The sequence below is a fragment of the Alligator mississippiensis genome, chromosome 2 (genome assembly GCF_030867095.1).
Source record: "Alligator mississippiensis isolate rAllMis1 chromosome 2, rAllMis1, whole genome shotgun sequence".
Classification (NCBI taxonomy): Eukaryota; Metazoa; Chordata; order Crocodylia; family Alligatoridae; genus Alligator; species Alligator mississippiensis.
In genome coordinates this window covers 261,683,574-261,701,085 of record NC_081825.1, presented here as the reverse complement: position 1 = coordinate 261,701,085, position 17,512 = coordinate 261,683,574, and the positions used below count along the sequence as shown (strand labels likewise).

Here is a 17,512-nt window from a genome sequence, read left to right as displayed (position 1 = left end):
AGCTGGGAGCTGCTGCCCCCTTCAGTCTCTCTCTCAGGAAACAATGAGGGTAATTGGGCCACAAACTATTTTTAGGGACCGTGCTATACTAACCTGTACCTCTGATAAATGAGAAAGGTGCTGGAGACCTGCGTACTAAGCTTTTGATTTTGTTTGAGTCTAATCCTACCAGACTGCACAGCAAAATATCAAGATCTCCCCCCAGTTCAGGCCAAATAATCTGAACTAAGTGCAAGTCCACAGATCTGCAGCTCCCACTGTCCCTCAAGCAGCATCCTTGCTGGAAATCTGCCCTGAGTGGGTCCTATAGGTGTAGAACTCAGCACCGATACTTCTTGGTCAGGCTTTTCTCAGTTACCTGGTGTCGGGCTCGACTCTGCTCCAGGAGCTGTCGGGATTGAATCTTCTGTTGCTGGAGTTGCTGCACAGCAAAATTAAGCTGATAGCTGCCGGCAGTTGGCTGATACTTGGGATATGCCAGTTGGTTCCCTGTCACCTTGTTGTAGACACTGTTCTCCAATTCCCCTTCCCAGGAAAAGCCATCATCACTCTCTGGAACCCTGAGAAAAGAAGAGGCATTACACATCTTCACATGCCTTCCAGCTTTGAGACCCTGCATGTAAGACTGGGAGAGACCCTGCTCACAAGGCATTGCAGCTGCCCAAGAAGTCCCTAGTAACTTGCAAGGCGTATGACTCTGCAACAACTGGGTAGTATAGGCAAGCAGCAAATATGCAGCAGATGTCGAGAGCCAACTGTGGGCTTCGTAAGAAACCTCCTGCACAGGCACCAATTGTTTCTTGAACTTTGGAGTGGCACTATATTACCTTGCCATCAAGCCAGAGGAGAAAATGACAAAGAAAAAAGAAAAGAGGAAGTTCAAGAACAGGACACAACCATGGCTATCTACCACTGAGGAGGAACAGCCAACCTTACAGCCCCCACAGAGCTGAGCTAATGAAATCCTGTAACTAAGGAGCTAGAGGGCACGTTTAGGATTGTAAAGGTTTTGCCAAAACATTAGGGGAAGTCTTAACCACTCTCATTCCAAATAGGCAAATGCTGGAAGGGGTGGGAGGACAGATGGAATGAGACCCGCACCTGCAGGAAGGGCAAGGAGACAGCTCATACAAGACTGGGAGGGTTAGGGAGCATTTGGACATGTAGTAGCTCCATACAGTTATGACTCAAAAGCCTGAAGGGCTTCAGAGGTTAGGTTAGTTTTTCATCATCTTTAGTAACATAAGCCCTGTCTCAGGGTTGCAAAGGAGAAAGTTTGTTAAACAAGCAAAGGTCTTTTGCAGAAGCAGGAATTTTTACAGCTTAGGCTTGGAAAGAGGAAGCTCAGCTGTGGCCCACAATGTGAAAGCGCTAACAGGAGCTCACATGTTTGCTTTGAAGTGTGTGAACCTGATTCAGAAAACAGCTACAGCACTTTGCAAAGGCAGGCCCATGGGCTTTGTAGAGGGCAGACAGTAGAATGACAAGGCCACCAGGTGTCCCAGAGATCCAAGGATAGACCAGCAACCCATATTCCATCTGCTCACAGGCATTGACACTACATGGTTGGCTCAATCCCGGCACTCTGGCCAAAAACCCTTAAGGGGTTTGCTACTTAAGCTTCTCATGTTCTTACTGAGCTCTACCATTCTTTCCTCCCACCATGCCCCACATCTAGATACTCTCTTGGGACTCTCAGACTTCCCTTGAATTTCCTGCGCACACTGAAACTAATTGGGATTCAGATGGTATTTCATAGATTTCATAGACATTTGGGCTGGAAGGGACCCATTTATTGCTGCTGCTTTATGCTGTAAGCCCAGGGAACAGGCCGTGTTTTAGGACAGTGAGCACCCCAGTCTCCCCACTTCCTTGCATCCTTACAAAAGCTCCTAATTCCCCAGACTCTTCCTAAGGCAGTCTCTGAAAACCTAGCCTCCGAGCCAACCCAGACCATCTTGAAGATGATCTGTATGCTTCCCAGAAAGGGCTAGGAGCAGGGACTCTATACACATTAAAGGGGTCTATCTTCACACACCTGCTCAGTGGCAATGGAGCAAGACAGCCCAGCAAAGGAATCTGATTGCTAGCTTCTCCCTACTGCTAACTATGGGAAACCCTCTGTAAGGAGCTCCCAAACAAATCCATTTTATGTGGGCCAATGACAAACTGACTTCCCCCTCCTCGTCCCTTTGCGCTGCTGTCTGCAGGTCACCTCTTCAAAGGAAACTTTGACTAGAATCTTTGCAAATGACTTTTGTCCCCAACTGATTGGAGCTTTCTTCTCTTTCCCTTCTCAAAGTGTTTGAGGCAGCAGGGTGTGGTGGATAGGTCACAGGCCTCACTCAGGAGACCAGAAGCTTAGATCTGGGTCTGCCACTGGCTTTCAACAAGTCACTGCACCTTTCTGTTCATCTTTCTTCTCCTCCCCCCCCCCCTCAGATTTTCCTTCTTCTGTTCACTCTGTTAGATCTCCCCAGGTCCCCAGATCTCCTCCTCTACCTCTAACTAACACAATGAGTGAGGACCAAACTCTGAGGTGCCTAGTATCTAGGACAGGGGAGGGCAACTATTTCAGCTGGAGGGCCACTTAATCAGTTTTGGTGAGCTGTGGAGGGCTGCATGAGTGGCCCTGCCCCCTGGTCACCATCTTGAAACCAAAAGTCCCACCCTCTAACTCCTGACCTTTGCCACCAGAAGTCCCTCCCTTTGGCCCCCCGGAAATGTGCCTTTTGGGAGGGGAGGGAACCGGAAAAAAACCAAATCTTACACTAAACACCTACTATAGTATATTTTAATTTTATTACAAAAATATTTATCATGTTTTGTGTTTGTGTACTATATATAGAGATGACTGCATAAAAACTAAAAAACAAAGCCTTACTCTTGTAGTGTGTGTGTGTGTGGAGGGAGGGTTGTGAGGGGGTGTGGCTGCATGTGGGGGGGAGGGCAATAGGGTATACTGGGGGACTCCCACCCATGGTGCACTGCCCCAACTGCCAGCAGCACCAGCAGGCGAAGGCACTCCTTGCTCAGTGGCACATGGCTCCGGCCAGTGCTGTGAATGGTGGCGAGAAGTGCATCCTGTAGCCCCCGCACTTGCATGGCATCAGTGCAAAGCTCCATGTGCTGGAGCTGGCTGCCTTTGCCGCTCCCTGCTGCACAGGTCCCGGGACTCCATGGGGAAGCAGGGGCCAGGGCTCCCCTCTATTTCCAGCAGAGTCCTGAGACCTGTGCAGCAGGGGGTGGAGAAGGCAATCAGTTCTAGCGCACAGTTTCCCTCTGCTGCCCCAGGCGCATAGCACAGAGCCCTGATAAGAGGCAGGCTGGGCAGGCTGCGCTCCTCACATGCAGTGCTGGCCAAAGCCATGCACTGCCAGCACCTGCGCCAGGCACAAGTGCCCCTGCCTGTCGGTGCTGCACACCATGGGGGAGAGTCCCCTCAATCCCCACCCTCCCTCATACCCGTACCCTGCCCACTGAAGCTCTGCACTCCACACTGCCACCAGCCACAGACCCTGCTTCCTGCCCCCACCACTTCTCTACCTGCTGGGCAGAGCGGGCTGGGTGCCAGGGAAGCCGAGCAGGTCCCCTGGCAGCTGCATGCTGGCCAGGCCAGGCCCTTCCATACATAAGTGGGAGCAAGGTGCAATAGGGTATGTTGGGAGGGGTGGATACATGGGTGCCTCACTCCCACTCTCATGGGCAAAATGGCTCAGCAGGGTACAATTCGTTGGTGAGTGCCCATGGACCGGATGAAAGTGCCTGGTGGGCCAGATCCGGCCCATGGACTACATTTTGCCCGCCCATGGTCTAGGGGGGAATGCATCTTTCCCTACATGAGCATACAGTAAAGCCCTTGGCTCCCCAGTATTGCTGGGTCCTGCTCTGAAGCTAAACTTTGTTCATCATGCACATGCTGCAAACAGAGCTGGGGAAGTACTATAAGCCTCTCAGCACTGCTCCTTACATTTCTTTTTACTGCCATTTTTTAGGCACCTTGTGCTTTGTGCATCACAAGGCATATGATGTCCATCTGCTCCCTCACCAGGAATGATACCCATATGGATCCCTCAGTCAGACCTGCTCCTAATATTGTTTTTATCAAGTTGCTGCCATCTGGTCCTTTCCCCATGTCCCTAGATTAACATCTAACCCTCCCAGGACACAGATCCTGACCTCATTCTCTACGCACATGTGAAACAGCTGCAGCAGCTGTGCTCCAAACAAAGCTGGGGTCATGCTAACAACTGAGAAACACATAGGAGATTGCACCAAAACTACAGCACAACTGGGGACACCTTTGGGGGACCATCACTTGCAGAAACAAGACACTGGCCTCAGTAGATACAAAGACTGAAAAACAATCACAAATACAGCTAGCATTAGTGAAGGAGCCACCCTTCAATGCCAGCAAAGGACCTTGAGCTTCTGTCCCTCAATTTAAAGCCAACTAACATTCTGCCTGCTTTTTGCCTGAGGCGAGTCACTTTTTTTCACATCACCAATTTTTCATCCTTTGGTCATGGCAAAGGAGGAACAAGCAGATTTTGTGCTGGATTATGAAAGTCAACAGTCAAATTTCCCTTTAAATCCTTGAAGCTTTCACTAACAATCCACCGCAGGAAAGTGTCAAAAACCAATATTCACCCCACGTAGAGGAGACCTGAGGATATATTTCATGGATATTGCCGTGTTACTGTAAGAGTGACACTTCCTAGTTTACAGCCAGATCAGGCTCTTTAGCTTTAGTGTTGATGGTCAGTGGCTGTGGTAGATTGAGGGAAATCATTGGAGTGTCCATTTTCAGTGATAGTGCCCATATCAAATAAGTACTCTTCTGCACGAGTATGCTTCATAGTTTAGAAGACCCTTTACAATATTTTTTCATTTGCTTTTTTTTTTTTTCAGCTGAAGCTGAAACTAAATACAGCTCCATTGTGCTTAACAATTTGTGTAGGTGTAAGTGTGGTCCACTTGGTAGCAAAGGGTACGCAGTTCATAGTACAGGGCTTTGGACCATATGCAGAGAAGGATACCTGGCTTTCAGCTCTGCATCACTATACGTGGTATTTTATAAAATTAGCTATCAGGAGGTTTGAGAATCAAGGTGCTGCTGCCAATCAAATACTCTATGCCCCAAGGCACCTTTACCTCTTTGCCATGCTCTCAGGGCAGCTTAATATTGACGTTTCCTTTTCTCAAACTGCCTGCATGCTGTTTTGTTGAAGCAAAGGTCACCTTTAGGCTACATATGGGGGCGTTTTTCCCATCTTAAGTGCCCTGCAGCAGGCTCAGCACAAGGAATTAACAGCTGCCCTTCCTCTCTTCTAGAGAGCTGTTACTTAAACTATCTGCACTTCACTTTCTCTCTCTACTGAACTCCAGACTGCTGAGCACTCCTTTGTTTCAGCTTAAGATTGTCACTTATACACTAACAACTGTTGGCTGCCTGGACACTCACTTGTGCATGCACACACACACGCACACCAGAAGAGATTAGATTTCAATGCATTACCCAGACTAGTTGTGAACAATCTTCTCCCAGATCACTCAGGATTATTTATAGGTTGCTTAGTGGAGACCTGGCTAGCACTGAGGCTTTCTACGTATCAGAAATCTCAGCCTTGGTGGTATGGTCCATCCTTCTCAAGCAAGAACTTCTGTCCTTCCAGCAGCTCTAGAGGCTACATGGTATTTTTGGCAAGAGACCAACTGTATTCCTTTCTTTGAACTGAATTTTTCATGGATCCTGGGCCATAAACTCCCCTTCCTCCTCACTGAGGTCTTGAGACCTTTCTTTGCTGCCTATTTCCTGCACCACAGAGGGTACATAAACATCCTTGCATCTGAGAACAACTCCAAACAGAACTTCATAGTATTGTGGCTCAAACTCAGCCCAACAGTACTCATATACCTTGCACCAATCCTTACGTCTCTGCTTCAAAATTCCTAGTCACTCTGTGTCTCTATCTGGATCTCTTTGGTGATGCACTGTTTTGCTGAAAGAGACCCAAGGAACCTTCCTGAAGTCAGCTGGCTAGATTTCTGCCCTGGCCTGATTTTAGAGGTGATTCTGTTCATTGACTGGGAAGGAAGAGAAGAGAAGAGAGAAAGCCCAGCTGGATTCTTGTACCCAACTAGAAGCTGAGTTGATTATCTCTGCCCACCTGGAGGGGACTGAAAACACAGCCTTCTATAGAAATGAGGAGTAAGAAGAAACTTGGAGAGAACATAAGCTTGCTGAAGATCACACACTTTGAATCTTGTATTGACCAGATCCCTCTCCTTTGGAGTTTGTGCTACTGAAAGAATAACGTTGGCAAACAACCACAGTTTGCATCTCTCTAGCCACTTCCTTTCCAAAGTGCCCCACAGCATTTCACAAGCTTGAGTGAAAAAGCAGGATCTTTCACCTGCTGATACAATGCAGTCATTTCTAGGATGGGACACGACACGGCAAGAAAACAGAAAAGAAACTTTATCAAACTGAAAATGCAGAAAGAATGTCAGGGAGTGGAATGCAGTTGGAACTGGAATTTGTCTGTAAAACCAAAGCTAAGACTTGCAACTCATCTAAAGCAACAAGGGATTTTTAAGCATCCCAAGTGATCAGACCTCTGTTTTAGATTTCATTTGAACCTCTCTTCCAGTTGCACAAGGATGTGCAGCAGTATGATGGACAGTGACTCCATGAGAAAAGTGCCAGGTGCTAATATTATCTCCCATATTTCCGTGAGAATCACCAATGTAAGTACAGACATACTGCCTTTCAGAAGTGCTCACATCATACAGAAATTTGATAAAAGAAAGGCTCCAATGCATGCTCAAGTTACTTTTGAAAATTGGACTCAAAGTAATATTTTCAAAACTGCCTACATCTAACACTGCTTAGCTTGTGATATCTGATAGGATCACAGCACGAGGTGGCACAGCTGCAGGCTTAGCGGACCACAAAGAATTATTCCTTTAAACAAGGAAGCAAATTGACAATGAAAGTATTTCACATCCTTTCCCGTAATGGCTGGAATTAAGAATAAGGGCCAATGTGCCAAGAAGCAAAAAAGGAGTCCAATGCTCCCACCTTGCCATGGAATGCAAGAATCCCTTGGGCAATGGCTCTTTGCCCTTGGAACATCGGAAGGTAGGACAAGGCCAAGAAGACTTCTGAGCAAAGCTATGGTGGGCACCAGCTGGTACAACGCAGTTAGTATTGTAAAGAATGGCTCTGCCTGGTGAGGCAGCCCCCAGAATCCTGCTGAGTTGTGCTGCAGTGCTCGAAAAACACAAAACATTTTTTTTGGCACAGTCTGCACCTCTTCCATCTCTAACAGGCTCTGGACTCAGGCTGGCCATGGTATGATTATAAACATGGTGGAACACAACTTAGGACACTGTGGGCCTAGCACTGGGTAGGACAGGCCTAGCCTCTAACAAGCCCTTTTTTCCTTCTCTTTCTTTTTTTTTCTCTTAAGCAAAGTAGTGAGCCTTTGTAGATGGCTCCTTCCTAGGCTCCATGGTTATGGGGGATGTCTGAGAAACCCGGCGATGCCTGTGAGAAACAGTGACTTTGATTCAGCTTGGCCAACAAGAGTCTGCACTTTAACACAGCCTGCGTAATACATGAGCCCCTAGCACTCAGCTGAAGAAAACTCCCCAAAAGCCATGGAGACCATTCCTGAATGAGTTACTATCAACACTTTGGGAATTCTCTGTGGCATTGGGAGCTGTCCAGAGCCTCAATGGAGCAGGGACATGCAGACAGCAACAGGAAGGCTGTAACTGCCCCACATAAAATTGGGATGCAATCTGCCTTAAAAAACTGCACAGCAAAGCCAAAGAAAAAGTTTTTAAAGTTAATGAACAGACTGTCCAGGTTGGCTTGGCAAGACTAACCCGTGGAACTGCAGCCTGAGTTCAAATTCAGTTCACTACAACAAAATCTCCAGTGGTGTTTGAAAGTGTTGCAGAGATGTAAGAGGCTTCCTGTCCCCCTGCATCAATCAGCGCCTCCCTTCTTACTGAGAAGGCACAGCTGAAGGCAACTTGAAACAGTCCAAAGTCTCCAAACTCTCTGACTCTCCAATTATCTACCTGTTCTTCTCAACAGCTAGAGCTACATTAACAGTTAAAGGAAGCAACCATTCACTTAGATCCAAGAGAGAGCAGGAAAAGTACAAGGGCAGCATAAAGGACAAACTCAGACAAGAGTTGACAGGAGTGCTGAAAGGAGCAAGACAAAAAGAGTGGTTCTGCGCACCAGCACCAGGTATCAGGCCTTGGCCCAGTTCACCTATTTCTCACAGTTTGCCCCTTTCTGCTGGAAACCATGATGATGTTTCAGTATGTTTTTTCAGGGTGGAAACAGACATTGCCTTTGTGTTGTCATAAAAATGTTTATGGTGGCAAAAAGCAAAAGCAAATAGACGTCCACGACCTTTGTCATGCCACAAATGCCTAAATTTGCGGTTGCAATAAAAGGTAGTAATAATTTGTGCCACTTCATTGCAGTGAATTATTTTCCTTATGGCAGGAGAATGCAGGAAGCCTTGAGCCATCCTCACTTTCCAACCATCCCAGGCAGGCACTCCCTGGGTATGAGAAGCTCAATCCTGCATGCCCCAGGAATTCCCACAGTATCAGGCCCCTCAAGCCTCAGGATCACTAGCCCAGCTTTCCCTGTTTCCAGAGATGCCCCAGAGATTTCCAGGAGTACATCTCTGGAAATAGGGAAAGCTCTTCCCTCCTTCTAGAGACGTACCTCAGATATTGCCAGGGGCATGTCCCTGGAAGCAGGGATCCCTGACTTTTCCCATTCCAGAGACAAACCCCAGATTACCAGGGGTGCACCTCTGGAAGCAGAAAACATATGGCCCATTGTCCCACAACATCAATAGCAAGGAAAATTATGAGTGCTTCACCCAGCGAAACAGATCAGCTGTGCCAAGACACATCCCTACACAGCTGATCTGCTTCATTTGGCAAGGTTTATTTCTAGCCTTAGTCACAGGAACTAGGGAGGATACCTAGCTTATCTCTTCCCAATGCAGGATTAGGACATTGTCCAGTGCTCAAGCAATCTAGTTAGTGTTCAGCATCTCCAGTGATGGATCATGTATGACTCCCTTTGAGAGAGATCTCCACAGGCTACTCCATCTTGCTGTCAGGAAATTTTTCATGAGATTTTAAGCTAAATTTACCATTTTTCAGTTTCATCACTTCACCCATCATTATCTCTCGCCCTGTTCTGGGCCTGGCCCTTCACTTATTTATGAACCCTTAGTCAGAGCTCTGCCACACTAGACACTGTTAACTCCCTTAATTTTCCCCTGTCACTCAGCTCCTCCAGACCCCTAATCATTTATTGCTCCATTTTGTCAATGTTTTGGTAATGAGATGTCCATAACTAAATGCAACATTCTAGAAGTAAATGCATGGAAGCCATGCAAGTGTGGGATTATCCCCTCCTTGATCTCTGACCCAGTTCTGTAACTACTGCTCTAAAGCACATTGTTCTTTTTGGTGCACACATCCCATTCCAAACTCAGATTGTATTTGCTTCCCAATCTCCTGTCTACACCATTCCTGCTTCTCTCTGCCACTGAGTACCCAGGATTCGGCATTTTTCAATGCTTACACCATACTGTTGCAAGTAAGAAACACTGACAAAACTAGCCTCGAGGACCACAACCAGGTAGCCTGGAAGGAAGGCAGCTGGTGAGGAACAGGATACATGCAAGAGGGCTGTATGATGGAGCAGCAGGATTGATCAGGATGAAGGACATTGGCACAACTATGCAGGGGAAGCCTGAAGAGAATCTACCTAAACTATTCCTGGATTTAGCTGGCATTATCCACCTCTTACATTCAGGAGCACTAAACCTGCCAGTCTTATTAAATTAAATTAAATATTTAGTTTTCAGCAGAGCCAGTTTTTGTTGGGCCCTAGTAGCATCTTTGGCTTTCTGCCGAGCACATCATGCTGCCAGCCTCTCTGATCTGGGGAATACTTGGCAGGTAAACAACGTTGGGGTTTTTTTTCTCCTAACACAGGGCAGCTTTGAAAATTCACTTGTACAGAAACTAAATCAAGAGGAAAGCGAGTGGCCAGCTGGCTGGAAAGTTCAATACCTCCATCCCACTGCAGCTCATCTAGTCGTTTGAGAAGCAGCAAAGGCAGCTGAGCATGTCTCTTCCATGTGATCCAGATTAAGGAGCTCACACAGAACACACTCCTTTTCCCCTCAATTAGTGCAAGCAGAGGGCTGAGGCATTCTGAGGGGAATTTGGCCCTGGCCTCCCATTGCCTGCATATGCTCCCACATCTGCATGCACAGACCTAACCTGCTGGAACACCAATAGCAGGGCACACGTATGATGGAAACACTTATGGATGAAATGGGAGCCCGCTACCCTCCCCCTCTTTTATGAGTTTTCAGGAAGAGAACCTATTCACATCTGATGTGCAGCTGGTTGCACGGACCCCTCTCATGCCAATGTCAAGACAGCAAATAAATATGAAGGTCAGGCAGAGCAGCTGAACACTGTATGGGAGGCAAGTCACTCCATCAAACTGGGAACTGGATGATTTTGTAAAGTTGGGCTTGGCTAACCTGCTAGCTAGACCCCCACTTAAACTCAACCACTCTTCCTAGACGAGACAAAGCCTGTGCTCCTCATGTGTGAAAAAGATCAAGCATCTTTTGCCCAGCACAAAGAACAAGAAGCCTAGGAGGTTTGTATACACCAGACATCTGGTAAGGGCTAGGTGTCCTTATGCAAGCACCTGCCATGGACGCACTGAACTGAGTGCAAGTCACATTTTGCACCCATTTCCTTCAAACCCTTTCTTCCCTCCTTCCCACTCCTCCATTAGTTTACAAATATATAGAAGACAGGTCTAGAAAAGCCTTGCTGGGTCCCAGCCAGTCTGTCATACTTATTAGAGCTTTTTCCATGCTAATTTTACATTGCAAGGGGTGGAGGGTAGCAGCAACATTTGCAGGTGGGGAGTATAACACTCAGGAAGGACATCTCTGTCTAGAACATGTCAGTGACTACGAGTCAGAAATTAAGCTCTTCTGAGTTGATACCTGCACACAGACACAGTCCCTCTATGTCTCTCTTGAGAGAAAAGGGTTAAAACGCAGCTAGCAAGCTTGCCTTGTGCCCTGTAATGCCTTCTTTGAAAAGCCGCTCACAGTTTACAGGCAGAGAGTGAGAGTGCAGCTGCCATCCCAGCCAACATTTGGTTCCTATTACAGTGAATAAATCTCCCCCTCCCCCTTTTCTTTTTTTCCTTTTTATATTAAAAGTCCATCAAACACATTTTTTTCTCCTTAATATTTTCCATTAAATTTCTTCCTGCGTAGGCTTTCCCAGAACACTGCACTCCTTGCTGTTTGTGTACTTGCAAAGTCGGTGAGATACCTTACGGGAACGAAGAGAATGGCTGAAGCCCCTGTCCCACTTTTAGGCTGCCAGTGAGAAGTAACTGCTGGGCCACAATGGTAAACCCTACAGTACTCCAAAAGAAAATATATGGTAGACTACTACATGGGTTCAAAATGGACATGGGCAGAGAGAGGACAGACTCTACACCCCACCTAAGTCTGCACCTACAGGAAAGTAATTGGCTACAAGTGAGCAGAAGTACTCCCATCAACCTAAGTGCCACAGCCCCCACTAGGTTTTTAGATGGGGTAGGACAAGCTGATATTGCATCTGCTTCAGATTTTTTCAGCGGCTGTGCAGTCCACACATACATTCTGCTTCAGGTCCAAATGCCCCTGATAAGGTTGTGACCATCTAATCATGCACATTATGTTAATAGAGGATCATGGCCATATGATGTGTGGATCATACATGCACTTTCTAGCCCCAACACAAGGTTAGAGAGGTCATGCTGTTTGCTTTAAGGACAGTAACCATCTCTGAGTTTATATGACTGTTATAATATCCACACGGAACTATGTATCCCCCTTTCCTCAACTAGATCCAACCAGCCACCAACTTCCCCAGAACTAGCGGAAGTCACTTTGTCTAGACGAACCCAATCTCCAAATGAAAATGTTTATGAGCAAGAAGAGAAGAAAAAAATAGTATTAAGTAAATTTTTTCAAATCGTTATAGCTCCTTCTAAACTCCCTCTCTCCCCACTTCACCCTGAGTTAGGAGACACCATATTTAAAGAAAATAATTTTCCAGAGAAATGCAAGCGTGCCCAAAGAGCCTGCAGGACCGTTTGCTGCCAGACTAGTTACTTCTTTGTGAAATTAGGGATGTACAGTCAAAAAACAGATATAGAATGGAATTGGTTTTGAACTAAAACTATACCATTCTGGCTTCCTACTGTCAACCATTAGTGCTAGAAGAGAAAACATTTCCCTTCAACCAACATTAGAGACTTAAAAATAAATAAATAAATAAATAAATAAACCTCTTTGCTGCACCTGTTGGTACTTTCCTTGAACCTGTCCCCTCTATTCCTGATGCTGACTTGTCTGGACTGGGCCATACAATGGCAACAAAGGAGTGAAACAGTTATATTCTTTTTTAAAGCCTCATGAACAAAGCAGACTCTTTATGTGAAGCAGGTCAGGAGTCTCCACTCTGTTATTTGCCCTGAGAAAATAATACTTCAAAGGACCGGCTTCTTGCTAGAGGAGATTCTCAGTTAATGACACATGAAGGCCTGCCTATCATTCTTATTTTTAGGGGTGCATCAATAGAGATTTTGGGGGCAGACACTGATAGCCACTTTTTAAGGAGGCATATTGGTCAGTACTGATCTGATTTCTGATACCAGCTGTGTGCAGCTGGTAAGTCTGTTGTGGTGGAAGGAGAAGGGGGAGGAGGGGGGGGGGGTGCAGATCAAGGCCCCTGCAGTGAGGGAGTGAGGCTGAGGCTGGGGCAGGCGCTGTCCAGCTGGGGAGGGGCATAGGACAGAGACTGGCTCATTCGGGAGGGGGGAGGGGGGGAAGGGAAACGACACGGGGGACGGGGCTCCTGGCGCTGAGCACACCCCGGGATGGCACAGTGGAGGGGGGGGGGTGCCCCCAGATCTGTGTGCGGTGGGGCAGGCTGCAGCTATGGGTTGGGGCCGGGGGCAGTGCTGGGATCTTCCTGGCAGGGGCTAGGCCGGGCTACACAGGGCAGGCAGCAGCGCTGCAAGGGGAACTACAAGATTGGGACTTCAGCCACCCTGAATTTCACCATAGCCCCCCCCCCCCCCAGTAGCCCTCTGTCCCAGCACTGCTGCCACAAGCCCTGAGTGCAGTCCTGGCCCAAACCACCACCCCTCCCTCAGGAAGAGCCCAGCACAGCCCCAGCCCCAACCACCCCCTCCCCCCCCCGCAGGTCTGGGGGCAATCCACCCCCATGCCCTCCCAGGGTGCATGCAGCAGCAGGAGCTGCTTCCCCCCCACCCCGATGAGCCGCGGCTCCATCCTGTGCCCTGCACCACCCTAGCTGGGCAGCCCCTGGCCCAGCCCTACTCCCTCCCTCACTGCAGGGGCCATTGATCTGCCCCCTCCCCCCCATACCCCTTCCCTCCCCCTTCCACCACAACAGACTTACCAGCTGCACATAGCTCTCCAAGCTGCCGGGCTGTGCTCCTTGCTGCCTGCATGCTGTGCTGTGGCTGCAAGCATGCATGGGCATTTATCAGCCAAATTATCCACCACATCAGGCCAATTTCTGATACAATCAATTTTCTTTATATCTGTGCTGATCCGATATCGGACCTATGTATCGGTGCACTTCTACTTATTTTATACCTTTACAGGAACCAATCCACAAAACTCCTCTCCCAGTGCTACTCTCCAAGCCCTCCTCTTCCCACTGGAGTTTCATCTGCCTCTTCCCTTTGCAAAACAGAACATGGCACTACTCTATTTTCAGCAAGTCAACTGAGGAAAAACTAAGAGCAGATCAAGCAAAGGCTGAAAAACTGAGGCATGCTGGTAATACCTAGAGTGAGTCCTCAAAGATGCTCCCTTTCTTGCTGAGAAGAGAGTTGGGAAAGAGGGAGGAAGTGCATCTACTGAACTGAGTATGTCCAGTGACCAAAGCAGAGAATGGTTGGGTCTCCTGGTTTCTATTCTCTGATCTGACACAGGCTGCATGTGGAGCCTTGAGCAAGTCACTCCACTTCTCTGTATCGTACTTGCCGGTTCTGTAGGTTGGAGATACTGATCCTGACTACCCCCACCCAACCTCCAACCCTCAGAAGGGGTTATGAGGTTTTATAGCTGCGAGTTCCTTTGTCATCCTCACATGGTCACAGAAGTGTGCAAAATATTAGAGTTATGACACTAGTTTGGGGAAGGAGGCAAAGCAGGGAGAGAACAAGGTCAAAAGTAGTAAGAACAGCAAAGAAAACTTGAGACCAAAAATCTGTTAACCTTTGTAGAGCCAAGCATGTGCAAGGTATTCCACAGACGTGTGGTATGAGGTGCCCTGAACCAAAGGGTGCAAATCTAAAAGAATATGCCTGTTGTAGTACCTACAACACTTAGTTAATTAATTTCCCTTTATTGCCCTCCCCCACATTAATGTGCACAGTGAAGAATGCAACACATGAAGGCTAGGGGCAGAAGCACTGCATGAGGGGACTGTACCTGGCAGCTGCTAAAACAAAACTTCAAAGACTAAGCTCCCTTTGAAAACCCATCAGGCAGGAGCCACTCCTCCCCCTCAGCTTCCCTGGGAGCTGATACACTTAACCACTTCAGCATGTTTGGCAGCCCTACAGCCCTTTCTGAAGCAGGCAATGGATTGGAAAATTGTGGGAGAGCCTCAAATTCCTCAGCTGTCCCCCTCTCTCTCCTGATCAAGATGACCCTTTGAAGGATGACAGTAATGTAGTCTTGCAGGTTTAAAGATTATTTCTCTACAAAATGGATGCGAAAAGCCCAGCTATGCGAACATAAATTCGGCTGAGAACAGCATCCTCCTGAAAAGTGCTGACTGACAACAAAGGAAGTCTGTCACTATGGAGGGAGGCAAAACTAGGGGATGGAGATCCTTCATTAAGTACCTAGTATAGCAAAGCAAAGGGCTATGCACTCGAGAGAGTTTCCCAGTCTCACTTGTCCAGGGATATCTTGATAAAGTGCCCCTTTCTGATTGGACCCATCTGTAACTAGTCAATAGATGTACAAAATCTGGTTAGGCACCTCGAACTTGAACTCACTTGTACAATTCTGACTCCAAATATAACCACTAGCCAGGAGACAGGGATAGGAGATATTTGGTTCAATTCACAACTCCTAGGAGGCAAGGCTTTAACTCAGATCTAAGAAAACTGGCAATAAATCATTCACAATGGTTTTGCCCAAAGTGGGCAGCAGCTGGTGTTGTAGTTGCCTCAATTGATCCATCATCCCAGTTCCATACTGTTATGCCCATCTTTTCCCCTAGGATTTGATAAAGATGAGGAACTAAGGACTGACCCTGCTTGCTCCTAGGCTGGCCCAAAACACCTGGGCCTGGGCTCAGCCCAAGATAGTGGCAACAGCAGAGACTGAGTTAGGTTTCTCCATTTTATCGATTCTGTACTTTTTTAATGGCTGTAAAGCAGCTGGAATTATAGCTTGGAATCTCAGAAATAAATGCAGCATTTCTTGCTGGCACGATGGATTAAAAAAAAAAAAAATAATGATTTTTTAAATGTGCAGGAGAGCTACACGTCCCTACAAGCTGACACTGGCACCCATGGAGGAAAACTAGAGATTTGGGTTAGATTCTGTGGGGAACATAGTGAAGGGGATACAATGGTAGGAGTCTACTACAGACCTCCAAACCAGGAACAAGTGTTTGACCAAGAATTCACCACGGAACTGGCCAAGGCTGTGTGGCTGCATGCTCTCGGTGCATGGTCGTCATGGGAGACTTCAACTACCCGGACATCTCATGGATAAGCACTCCGCCAAATCCAAATAGTCTCGAAGCTTCCTTACATGCGCCAATGAGCTCTACCTGTCCCAAGAAGTTTATGGGCCAACAAGAGGCTGCTGGACCAGGTACTGACCAAAGGGGGCGATCTAATCAACGACCTAAGAATTGAAGGGAAAATGGGTGACATCTAAAAAGAGAGGCATATAATGGATGGAGGACAGGAAGCACCACTAAGGAGGAATATACTGCACTGGTACACACCTGTAGAGAGCAAACTAGAAAAGCCAAGGCTGCAACTGAACTCCATCTGGCTACACCAATCAAGGACAATAAAAGTCCTTCTTCAGATATGTGGGGAGTCGAAAGAAAAACAAGGGCAACATTGGACCCCTGCTAAACCATCTGGGGCAGCCGACTACCGACACCCAGGAAAAAGCCAATCTGCTTAATGATTACTTTGTGTCAGTTTTTCACCAGCCCAAAGGAACCACCCTGCCTAACATGATGCAGGATGACAGGGTGAAGATGAATATATGCTCACCATTAGCGTGGATCTTGTGAGAAAGCATCTTGAGAGGCTGGATCCCTGTAAATCAGCTGGTCTGGATACATTGCACCCCAGAGTACTAAAGGAACTGGCAAACATCATAGCGCAGCCACTGGCGAGAATATTCGAGAATTTGTGGTGCCCGGGCGAAGTACCTGAAGACTGGAAGAGGGCCAGTGTGGTGCCCATCTTCAAGAAAGGGAGGGAGGAAGACCTGGGAAGCTATAGGCCAATCAGTTTGACCTCAATCCCTGGGAAGATTTTAGAAAAAGCCAGTCAAGAACAGTTTCTTTAATAATTTAACAAAAGGCAACATTCTGAGGAACAGCCAGCACAGGTTTGTTGCAGGTAGGTCTTGCTTGACCAATCTCATTTCCTTCTATGACCAGATGACATACCACTTGGACAAAAAGAAGTTGATATCATACATTTGGACTTTAAAAAAGCCTATGACCTGGTGTCCTATGATATCCTCATGGAAAAATTGGGAAACTGCAGCATCGACTACTCCACAGTCCAATGGCTGGAGAACTGGCTCTGAGGTTGGACCCAGAGAGTAGTAGTTGACAGAACCGAATCAACATGGCACTCGGTGACTAGTGGTGTCCCCCAAGGCTCTGTTCTTTAATGTCTCTTCATGTCTCATTATGTTTAATGTACTCTTTAATGTCTTCATTAACGATCTGGACACTGGTATCAAAAGCGGACTGGCCAAGTTCACTGATGACACCAAAATTTGAGGAAGAGTCTCCACACTTGAGGATAGGCTGGTGATTCAGGCCAACATTGATAGGCTTGCAAGGTGGGCGGATGAAAACCGGATGAAATTCAATACAGAGAAATGCAATGTGGTCCACCTTGAAAATAAAAACCCACCTGTAAAAACACTTACAGGCTCAGCAATGTTACACTTGCTAGCACCATGACAGAAAGAGACTTGGGGGTCATGACTGACCACAAGAGGAACATGAGCCACCAATGTGATACCACAGCTGGCAAAGCAAACAAAACTCTAGCTTGCATCGACCAATGCATCTGGAGCAAGACCCAGGATGTCATCTTCCC

At 47.2% G+C, this 17,512-nt stretch overlaps 1 protein-coding gene across 6 annotated transcripts in view; it reads right to left on the bottom strand.

Moving 5' to 3' along the window:
- TTLL5 (tubulin tyrosine ligase like 5) overlaps positions 1 to 17,512 on the bottom strand; it is a 178,291-nt gene that overhangs the window by 43,269 nt on the left and 117,510 nt on the right. For 5 of the 6 annotated variants that reach the window (XM_019499231.2, XM_019499232.2, XM_019499233.2 and 2 more), the window contains exon 30: positions 359 to 560. The exons of the other annotated variant lie outside the window; for it this stretch is intronic. In XM_019499231.2, the coding sequence (XP_019354776.1) occupies positions 359 to 560 (202 nt within the window). The remainder of the gene's footprint in view (positions 1 to 358; positions 561 to 17,512) is intronic. 6 annotated transcript variants of the gene reach the window in all.